At 44.1% G+C, this 11,124-nt stretch overlaps 2 protein-coding genes across 3 annotated transcripts in view; one reads left to right on the top strand and one right to left on the bottom strand.

Moving 5' to 3' along the window:
- Window positions 1-6,194: 6,194 nt before the first annotated feature.
- GTF2H5 (general transcription factor IIH subunit 5) lies at window positions 6,195-10,469 on the bottom strand. Of its 2 annotated transcripts, XM_054987601.1 has the most exons (4): window positions 10,347-10,469; window positions 8,551-8,602; window positions 8,276-8,330; window positions 6,195-6,615 (listed from the first exon to the last, which is right to left on the bottom strand). In XM_054987601.1, exons 3-4 carry the CDS (start codon window positions 8,308-8,310, stop codon window positions 6,435-6,437), a joined length of 216 nt encoding a protein of 71 aa, XP_054843576.1. In that variant the 5' UTR covers window positions 8,311-8,330; window positions 8,551-8,602; window positions 10,347-10,469; the 3' UTR covers window positions 6,195-6,434. The 2 variants fall into 2 exon arrangements, with proteins under 2 accessions (XP_054843576.1, XP_054843572.1); XM_054987597.1 differs by lacking the exon at window positions 8,551-8,602.
- A 124-nt stretch (window positions 10,470-10,593) lies between these two features.
- Window positions 10,594-11,124, top strand: part of SERAC1 (serine active site containing 1) — a 41,626-nt gene continuing 41,095 nt past the window's right edge. The window contains exon 1 of the mRNA XM_054982968.1: window positions 10,594-10,606. Within this exon, the coding sequence (XP_054838943.1) occupies window positions 10,599-10,606 (8 nt within the window). The 5' untranslated portion in view covers window positions 10,594-10,598. The remainder of the gene's footprint in view (window positions 10,607-11,124) is intronic.

The raw sequence follows: 11,124 nt of genomic DNA, 5'->3' as shown, positions 1-11,124 counted from the left end.
ACGTCCCGTGCATTCCGATCTGGGGGGGAGGGCAGGGCAGCTGGGTCTGGTATTGCCCTCTCCCCAGTGTGTGATGGGGGGCAGGCACCCTGGCGTGCTCCTGCCCCCAACAGCCGCCCATTCCGGCCCCATTGGGGCCACATTGGAATGCTACAGATGGAGAACACCGCCGTGGGTGGCAGCAGGCGCTCTGGCATGCTCCTGCACCTGGCAGCAGCCTCTTCTGACCCTGTTGGGGCCATATTGGGCTGCTGCAGGCGGGGAGTGTTGCTGGGGGATGGCACCAGGCACCCTGGCAGGCTCACACACCCAGCAGCAGTCCATTCTGGCCCTGTTGGGGTCGGATCAGGCCACTTCAGGCAGGGTGCACTGCTGGGGGCGGCGGCGCCAGGCACCGAGCTAAACTTTACACAGTGGAAGGTTATGCTTAAAAGGTAATTAATGTATCTGATTATTATTTGAACTTCAAGTCTGTCATAAAATTCATATAAGGTTACAAAGCATAATAAAATAAAGGAAGAGGGCCTTTACGATTGTGGCACCCTCCCTCTGGAATGCACTGTCGGAAGTTACTCATGTTCAGTGGGACTTGATGTTTTGGAAACTCTGCAAGGCAAAACTATTTTGGCATGCTTTTTGTATATAATATTCTACTATGAGGCAGAGCAAATTGCTGTGTATTTTATCTACCTGAAATTTTATGTTATTCATAGGGTTTTTTAGCTGGGGTTCAGACTAGAATGTTTTTTTAATTATTTGTATTAGGCTGTTGTTTTATTGTGATTTTATTGAATATATTATATTTTTGCATTGGTTTTTAACTGTTGTGATTGTTGTGAACTGCTTTGAGATCTTAATGGAAGGGTATAAAAATTGAGTAAATAAATATATAAATATAATGCTAAACACACACATAACCCCAAAGCAGCCACAAAAAATACCGTAATATAGCCTCTGAAATCACATATTACTTAGATTGCTTTTGGACTATACCCAAGCTCTGATTTGGCAATTTCAGGAGCTAGAGATTTCAAGAGCTAGAGTTCAGGCACTGAGATTGCTAATTTTCATGCCCTGGTGCCTGTTGTTATGATGGATTGAGGGCACCACCAAGAGGGTGATCTTGGCTGACTACAGCAATCATGATGAAATATGGGGAAGATGCACCCCTTCAAAAACATTTTTATTAATCTAATACTCAGGAAAGAATTATCACATCTGTAAAATAAAACCAGCTCTTTGCATCAGCTCTACGAGGGCGCACAAAGAGCCAAGTGAACTAACCAGCCTGCACAAATGGGATCAAATTTCTTTGTGCAATGAAAATCAAGTCTTCCCCTGATTAGCATGGTCAACAGAACTGTCTTTTTGTGCGTTCCTGTTTGATTTTTTTCTTGGCATCAAATTCATACAGCTGTGCTGATAGCTAACTAAATGAGAGGAGTTGACTAAGGAGGCAAAGCTTTGAAGTGAGTAGCTCTGAAGTGCAAACACAAATGTTTGAATATATTGACTGCGTGTTTTTATTCAGTTCACTCCAAACCATGCCATCTACCTCCTTTAACAAGTAGCAGTTTCTACTACACACACTACAGCTGGTCCTTCTCACCATCCAGCATTCTCCGACACCCCATTTCCTAAAATCTCTTTAAGCAAATGTCATTAAATGTCATGGGCCAAAGTGGTTGCTTGTCAGTCCCCAAGCTTGTCTATCCCCAAGCATTATTTAAGTGGATGACATTCATTTAACCACTCTGCATTCTGAAAATCTTCATGAGATCAGGGAGACCCGCTTTCAGAGCTCTGCTCACTCCTGAAAACCACTAGTTGTCAGCCTTTGCTTCTCATCCTAAACTACCTCACAAGGTTGTTGGGAGGATAAAATGGAAGGAGGACAATGTATGCTGCCCTAAGCTCCTTGGAGGAAGGGTAAGATAAAAACCTACTAATAAATAAAAATGGGGACATAAAAAGGAGAAAGGACCAATATTCATGCTCCATATGGTTATACAAAATATTGCAGATATTAGGGGACTCGACTGGTGAGGCTTTTGGAAGGGGTTATAACATCTGCGTAGTGTGTGGGCATAGGAAGTATTACAGTAAGAGAAACATTGTCAAGAGACAAATGAGAAACAAGAGTTTGCTCTCTTTCTAATCTCTGCCCTGTCCGATGTGATTTTGCTGGGTTGACTCCTATTACAACCTTCGATTTAGTTTTGATGCCTGCTTAAGGTCAGGTCTGTTAAATTAAGATCACACACCTCCAGGATACTATTGCTGAGGAGAGTATAGATCTGTCAAGGCCTATCTAAATGAGACACATTTATTTTTTATTTATTTATTTATTCAATTTATATACCGCCCATCCCAGGGGCTCTGGGCGGTGAACAGTTAAAATTGATAAAAACAAAAACTAAAATCAATATACAAATAATAAAACAAATTAACAAGGTGCAGTGGTGGGGAGAACCTTCCCCACCCCAAAGGTGGGAGGCCGACATGGCACCGCCCCCTTCAATCACCAAACGCCTGGCGGAACAGCTCTGTCTTACAGGCCCGGCGGAACGATAATATGTCCCGCTGGGCCCGGGTTTCCATTGACAGAGCGTTCCACCAGGCTGGGGCCAGGACTGAAAAAGCCCTGGCCCTGGTTGAAGCGAGGCGGGCTTCCTTAGGGCCGGGGACCACAAGTAAATATTTATTCGCTGATCGGAGCGATCTCCGGGGAACGTACAGGGAGAGGCGGTCCCGAAGATATGCCGGTCCCAACCCACTTAGGGCTTTAAAGGTAAGAACCAACACTTTGAACCTGATTCGGAATTCAACTGGAAGCCAGTGCAGCTGGCGCAGGACAGGTGTGATGTGTGACTGGTAAGGTATACCAGTCAGGACCCGTGCCGCCGCATTCTGGACCAGTTGTAGTTTCCGGATCAGGCCCAGGGGTAGCCCAGCGTAGAGTGAGTTACAGTAATCTAGCCTGGAGGTGACCGTTGCATGGATCACTGTAGCCAGGTCCTGGGGCGTCAGGTAGGGGGCAAGTTGCCTGATCTGACGAAGATGGAAAAATGCAGACTTGGCAACCGCCGTGACCTGGGCCTCCATCGATAGGGAGGCATCCAGGAACACACCCAGACTCTTTACCACTGGCAAAGTTGCCAGTGGTGTCCCATCCAGGGCAGGGAGCTGGATCCCAACATCTGGCAGCCCCCGTCCCAGCTCCGTCTTCACTGGGTTCAATTTCAGCCTGCTCTGTTTCAACCGTGCCGTCACAGCCTCCAAAGCTCTGGCCAGATTGTCTGGGGCCGTGTCTGGCCGGCCGTCCATCAACAGAAAAAGTTGGGTGTCATCCGCGTATTGATGACAACCCAGCCCAAACCTCCGCACCAACTGGGCGAGGGGGCGCATATAGATGTTAAATAACATTGGGGAGAGTATCGCCCCTTGGGGAACCCCGCACACCAAAGGGTGACGGGCCGATAGATCTCCCCCGAGCGCCACCCTCTGTCCCCGACCCTGGAGAAAGGAGACCAGCCACTGTAAGACTGTCCCCCTAATCCCCACGTCGGCAAGGCGGCTGGCCAACAAATCATAGTCAACCGTGTCAAACGCTGCTGTGAGATCAAGTAACACAAGCAGCGCTGACCCGCCTCGATCCAGATGCCTGCGAAGGTCGTCTGTGAGGGCAACCAAGGCTGTCTCCGTCCCATGGCCAGGACGGAAGCCAGACTGGAATGGGTCCAGGACTAGAGCATCATTCAGGAATTCCTGCAGTTGTACCGCCACCGCCCGCTCAATCACCTTGCCCAGGAACGGGAGGTTCGACACTGGGCGGTAACTGGACGGGTCGGTGGGGTCCAAAGATGGTTTTTTCAGGAGGGGCCGCACTACCGCCTCCTTTAACACTCCTGGAAAAACCCCAGAGCTCAGGGAGATGTTAACAATGGCCTCCAGATGGTCCCGTAGCCCCTCTGAGCTGGGCTTCACCAGCCAGGATGGGCAGGGGTCCAGAGGACAGGTGGTTGGCCTCATCCCCTGCAGGATCCTGTCAACATCGTCCTGAGAGAGCAGGCTGAAATGGTCTAATACGGACCCAGAAGACGGCCAAGGGGTCTCCAGTTCCCTTACTGTATCAACAGTGGGTGGCAGGCCACGGCGAAGGGACAAGATTTTACCCGCAAAATAGCCCTAGCTGGATGTTTACCCTAGCTGGATGTTTGGTCCTTTGGAGGAATAGAGTGACAGCTAGTATGCTCCATGAAGTTTTCTTCTTTTGCATATAGTATCCAGCTTTGTTTGTATTTACCTTACTGCTGATTTCCCAAGACTGATTAAGGATAATACTGATGCACTGCTTGCCTAACTCAGTGGCTGAATTGACAGAAGTGATTTCTGGCATAGCAATGGACAACCCAGACTTGCAGTTCTGGAGATTTCATCATCTGTGTAGATGCCACCTTGTAGGGCCATGTTCAGGTCCTCATAACAACCATGAGGATGTCCCAAGAAGTACTGTGACACACACTTGTTTTACATTGTTGCACCAGCAGGAAACCAGTGCCCTGGCATCAAGAACTGAAGTGACCTTTATAACAGTGAGACAATTATCTGATTAAGTCATAGGTGGCTGTCCTTCACAATGCTAATAAGCCAATTAAGTTAGCTGGAGACTTAGGGATCCCATGAGATGCTGGAATGCTCTGAGGGATTTGGGGAACTAGAATGGCAATGTTGTTTATTCCTTGGTAGCTGCCTAGAATATGAAAGGGCTGTTAGGGACTACTGGCAAAATTGCTCTTTGGTGCCATTTTTCTTCATTTTGTAGGTCACTAGCTGTTTGGTATATTGTCGTTAAAAGACTTTAAATGGATTGAGACATAGCTAGAGTGGTGTTGGTAGAAGATCCAATCTGAGGCAGGCCACATGAAGAGGTTCTGTACCTGGGTCGTGGGACAACAGATCTGAGAATCCAGCTTCCAACCCTCGATGGAGTGCAGTTCGTTTTTGTTGATGGTGAAGAGCTTGGGTGTGCTTCTGGATGCCATGCTTTCTATGGAGGCTTAGGTTGTGGCTGTTCATCTTCGGCAGGTCAGGCAATAGGTGCCCTATCTCTCATCCCAGGACCTCGCCTCAGTAATCCATGCAATGGCCACTTCCCAACTGGACTACTGTAACTCACTCTATGCTGAACTGCCTTTGGGCTTGACCCAGGAGTTACAACTGATCCAGAATGCTGCGGCACGCATCCTTACTGGGATGCTGTTTAGGGCGCACACTCACCCTGTGCAGTGCCAGCAGCACTGACTTCTGGTTGAGTTACGGATCCAGTTCAAGGTATTGGTTCTAATATTTAAAGCCCTTCACAGACTGGAACCTGCATACCTACGGGACTGCCTCTTCCATTATGTCCCCCGCAGGGCCTTGCACTGCGGATAAGCAGCTTCTGGTGGTCCCTGGCCCGAGTGACATGCAGCTGGCTTCAACTAGGGCCAGAGCCTTTTCTTCCCTGGCCCTAGGCTGATGGAACATGCTCCCAATGGAGATCTGAGCCCTGCGGGACTTTTTACAGTTCCACAGGGCCTGCAAGATGGAGACATCCCCTTTTCTGACCGCCATGCCTCCTCTGCAACTGCCCTGGGACTTTATCATGGCGGCCCCATGGTTTTATAGTAGTTTCACAGTAGCCTGGTATTGTTTAAAACTGCCTGGATTTTAGCTGTTAAACTGGTTTTTATGCTGTTATGATGTTTTAATTGTACATTCATGTTGTAAGCTGCCCTGAGCCCGCTTGCAGGAAGGGCAGGGTATAAGCTGAATAAAATAAAAATAAAACAAAATAAATATAGCTTCTGACAGGGCTCACACTCTTTTTTGCTGCAGCTACTGTCTTACGGAATAGTCTGCTAATGAAAGTACATAAAGCATACACACTAGTCTCCTTTTGTTGGGCTTTTAAAATTACTATGTTTTGCAGAGCTTCTCAATTAATTTGAAACTGGGTACTCCTGCTGCTGTTTTATGATGTCAGTTCTGTACTCACTAGAAATGTGAAAATGCAGGTATATATCTTCAAAACATGTATTCTTTAAGGTCATCTTGTCTATTATGGATAATTACAACTAACAGTAACAGGGAAGGAACCGTGATTCTTTCCCATTATACAGGAAAATATAATAAATTAGTACACCCTGAAGTCACTTGTGATGATACCCTTTTATTTGCTGCCATCAAAACACTTTTTAGGATCATGATCTGTATCTCCCACACTGAAAACAATCAAGGTGAATTCATGAACACTGACTTTAAATAATCACTTCATTTATTACAGTGATCATGTCTACCCTAACCCCTCCAAATCAGTAAGAGAGAAATACAGAGTTTCAGTTCCACACCTACTGACAGCCATTTGACAAAAGCAATCCAAGTTCCACTGTCTATTTCTGTGTAATGGGAAAAGAGTTTTGGTCCATTAACTCTCCCACTCTCTCCTGGAGGCAGTTAACCATCTCAGCTAATACAAAGACATGTGTTTCATCCAAGTCTTGTATGATAAACTTCTTCCCCAGGGCATTGGATTCATCCAAGTATAGCAGGAACTGCTTCATGGCTGGGTCACTGCAATGATACAAATAAAATTATGGTCATATCACATGACTTATCAGTGTATTAAGGCTGTATTGTTTAGACAGGCTTTCCTCTGACTGATTCTAACAGTGCTTAATTTTGTTAATGCTTTAATATGTCAAGATTCTTGTAAGCTTTAATTTACTTGCCTGACTATAAACCACTTTGAGTGGCAAGGAAAAGTGATATAGAAATGCAGTAAGTAAGTAAGTAAGTAAGTAAGTAAGTAAGTAAGTAAGTAAGTAAGTAAGTAAGTAAGTAAGTAAGTAAGTAAGTAAGTAAGTAAATGAGCTGCAAGGCAGATTAGGAAGAGGGGTACATGCTCATGCGTGAGTGTGTAAATTAATTATTTGTAAAGTACCTTCATAGTCCTGGACACTGATAAATCTTGGGGTGGGGGCTAACAAAAACCTCTAGTGAAGTGTAAGATTAATTATAAGGTTAGGAAGCTTTGGAAAGAGATATAATTTTCATTCCTTAGGAATCACCATATAATTAAAAATATCCTGGAATTTAAATCAGATTTTTTTAACAAAACTTTTTTTTGAGGAAAAATCTATCTAAAGATAGTTTTCTATTTAAGATACATTATAGTCCAAAGGTTATCATCATGAAATAAGGATTCATTTTTAATCATGTAGCATGAGGCTGTATATTGATGCAATGCTTAAACTTTTTGGCAAACGAATTCCATTAATCCATTCACAATGTCACACTCTTCCAGAGGTTTCTGTAAGATTATTGGACAATTTTTCTATCTAGAAGATATTATCACAGATGCTTGGTTTTACAGTTCTCAAAACTATGAATTTGTGTTTGCGGAGATCATGTCTCTTCTTCATAGCAAAAAGGTTATAAAATAAACATAACACAGTTGAGAAAAAGACCTTAATCTCATTGTTCCTTTGCAAATCTTTCCACACAGAACCAACCCTTACCTCTTAAGTGCTAAGTTTCAAAACATTCAATGAACAGAAGATTGTTGGGAGTAGAATAGATCTGCACAAGAAGCTAAGTGTGAGGAGTCTTTATGTAGAAAACCATGATTTAAATCTAGTCGTGCTGACCAGTGATTTAAATCGTGATTTAAATCAAAGCCACCCTGCTCTCAAAGTTACAGTGAACGGGATCGCAGTGTACCTGAATTCAGCTGAGCTACACAAAGTATAATCACGACTATTTTGCATACTGTTATTATATTTATATCCCACTTTTTGAGCGTAAGTCTTCAAAGCAGCTTACATTTTAAAATACAATTAGAACTTTTTTTCTTCTTCCTACTCACTGGAGATATATTATCTTTATCTGGTGAGTCTAAATGGCAGTTGTTTGATAGTGAATGCTCTAGCCCCTTCTTCCCAGGACTAAAAATTTCACATAAAAACTTGCTCATAAATCCTTTACAACCAGGACACAGAATATTTAGTCAAGATTGTGAAACCTCATCTAACTTCAACTTGTGCTGCCCCAAAATATCTAGTTCACATCCAACCCTTGTCCTCTTCCATTCCTTGTCCCTCTCAGCAGTGTCAAAACTTTGATTCTGCTAGTAACCTTTAATGTTATCCACAGTAATAAAACTAACATTTGGCCTACCCACTTCTTGCATGAGGTATATTGCATATTAGGAACAAAAAGCATTGATGCTTACCATTCTATAAGGATTCCTTTCAAGACATTCACCATCGTTGCAACAATATCAAGTCCTAAGACATAGAAAAAATGAAAAACATACCTTCACAAAATCATGATACAATTTTAGTAGGTGGGGCTGTAGCTCAGGGTACAGCATTTGCTTTGCATGCAAAGAGCCCCATTTTAAGTATCTGACCACTCTAGTTTAAAAGGATCAGATAGTATGTGATGTAAAGGACCATTACCTGAAACCCTGGTGAGCCCCTGCCAGTCAGAAGAGACAATACTGACCTTGATAGAACAATGGTCTGGTTCAGGGTAAGGCAGTTTCCTGTGTTTATGCCTAGTGATAAAGAACATACTCAGCATACTGACCGTCCCAGGTTCAATCCCCAGCATTTCATTAAAAGATCTCAGGAAACAGGTGTTAGTAAAGGCCTTTCTCCACCTGAAACCCTGGAGAGCTACTGCCAGTCACAGTACTGATCTAGATGGGCCAATGGTCTGATTTGGTATAAAGCAGTTTCACGTGCTAATGAGAGGCTATGGGAATATGCTTTAAGGCTGTGGTCAAGTGGCTAAGGGAGAACAAGTTTAATCCAAACAAGATAGAGGTAATACTCATCAGGAAGGCAGATCATCTAGAGAGATTTAATCATTTTGTTCTGGATGAAGCTGACTTTTTCAGAGCAGGTTAAGAACTTGGGGGTACTCATGGACCCTCAGGTTGGCATGGTAGCCAGGAGTGTCTTTTATCAGCAGCATCTGGTTCACCAACTTCCTCATTACCTAGACTCGGCTAATCTGGCCATGCTGATCCGTGCTTCTGTAAATTCTTGGATGGATTGCTGCAACATGTTCAGAGGGAGGCTGCCCTTGAAAACATCCCCAAAACTACAACTAGCACAGAATCCAGCAGGGGCTAGCCATGGAGAACATACATTGCCTGTTTTAAAACAACTACATTGGTTGCCTGTCTGTTTCTGAGCTCAATTCAAGGTTCTGGTTATGACTTTTAAAGCATTTCATTACCTAAGACCATATACCCTCTTCAGACAACCATTGGCTGGTGATCCCAGTTCTCAGAGTGGTCCATCTGGCATCAACCAAAGCTCAGGCCTTTTCCACAGTGGCCCGTGCTCTGTGGAATGGGATCCCTGAAGATGTGAGGGAAGTTTCCACCTCAGAGAGCTTTAGAAAGCCCTGTCTGTTTGCCAGAGAGACGATTTGGGAATTATTTTATTTTGATTTTAACTGTAAACTTTCTAAATCTATTATTATAAGGTACCCTGAACCACAAGGAAAGGCAGGGTAAAAATGCTTTAATAAATTCAAAAATAAATATGGCTTGTTTAAAGCAAGGGTTATGACAGAAATGATATCTGAATTAGTGATCACAAATCATTTTCTAACTGGAGTGGTCAGGTACTGAACTTGGGACTTTCTGCATGCAAAGCAAAACCTGAACCACGGCCCCATTTAAGCCATGCTCTACCCTAGAGATGTCCTTGGAACTAAAATACTGATCTATTTTGTATGGTTTTTTGTAAATATTACAAGATAATATACATGAACAATTTTGAATATGTGCACTCAGTATCATTCTTACTATCATGCTTCCGCTTCTGGAATTTACTGCAGTTCAATTCCATTTTTTTCATTTATTTCTTTGTTCTCAGGGATGGAAACCACTGAGCGCATAATGATGGGCTGAGGGGCAGTATGTTTCTCTCTGATGAGTATACATAGGAATCCGTAAGCATGTATCACAATATATTTAAGATGCCACTGATACTCTTCATTGCTAGAGGATCATTAAACAGCCACATCGCTGAGTGTGCCAAGAAGCAAAATAGTTCATGATAGAGTATTAGCACATTTGTGTAACCAAAGAAAAGAATTCCGGCCTTGCCAATATCATTTAGGATTATCTACGATGTCAAGTCAGCCTCTGCCCGTTAATGCAAAACGGGCTGTGTGTAAATTGGGCGGGGGGGGGGGGGAGGTAGAAAATGAAAAACGAGAACAGAACCAGAAGCCCCAAGTGCTAAATGAGAGCTACGCCGGCCGGCCACCTCCCCCCTCACCTGAAGAACGACGTCGCCTTGACAACGAAAAGGCGCAACCGCTTCTTTTCAGTCACCGGAAGCAGCGGGCGCGGCCCAAAGGCCGAAACTGAGGCAGCCCCTACAGCGGAGCACGCACCGCCTCTGTCGTTATCCGATTGGCTGAAAGGGGGGGGTGCGCGTGCGTAGTTAGGGATGGGGCGGTAGTTGGTGGCGTCGCCCTCAATCCAGAGCGTAGGCGTGTCGTCGTTGAGAGCTGGGACGGGACCAGAGATGGAGAGGTAGGGGGGATGAGGAGGTGCGGGTATGTGGCGGTAGAGGGGAGAAGTCAATCCAAACTAAGTTTATGGGGATGAAATTGTTGTGTTGTGGAGGGTCACACACAGCTACTGCACGGGCCATGTTATAATTAGGGATCTGTGGTCCCATCTATTGCTTGGAATAAACAATTTACAGTGTAGGCTTTGCAACAGGGGTCTGTGCACGCCCGTTTGGGAGAAAACCCTACTGAACTGAAAAATAAAAGCGTGGTGGCATATTAAAGACTAATTATTATTAAAGACTGATTATTTCTCATTCAATTGACTAAAACGCTATATTTACCTTTGGATTCCATGAGGCATACTTCCAAGTAAACAGGCATAGGGATGGATTGTGTGGAAGAATGCGTTCCTCTTTTCTAAACCAAATAAAAATATGTTCTCTGAATAAAATTACCCAAGTCACTAAATAAGAATTGGAATTAGTCCTCACTTCCACACACATTCATGTCTTTTCAAGAACTTTTGATGGACATCAG

This window comes from Eublepharis macularius, chromosome 1, assembly GCF_028583425.1.
Source record: "Eublepharis macularius isolate TG4126 chromosome 1, MPM_Emac_v1.0, whole genome shotgun sequence".
Taxonomy (NCBI): domain Eukaryota; kingdom Metazoa; phylum Chordata; class Lepidosauria; order Squamata; family Eublepharidae; genus Eublepharis; species Eublepharis macularius.
Note: the sequence above shows the minus strand (reverse complement) of the source record. Positions and strands in the feature narration are given on the sequence as shown.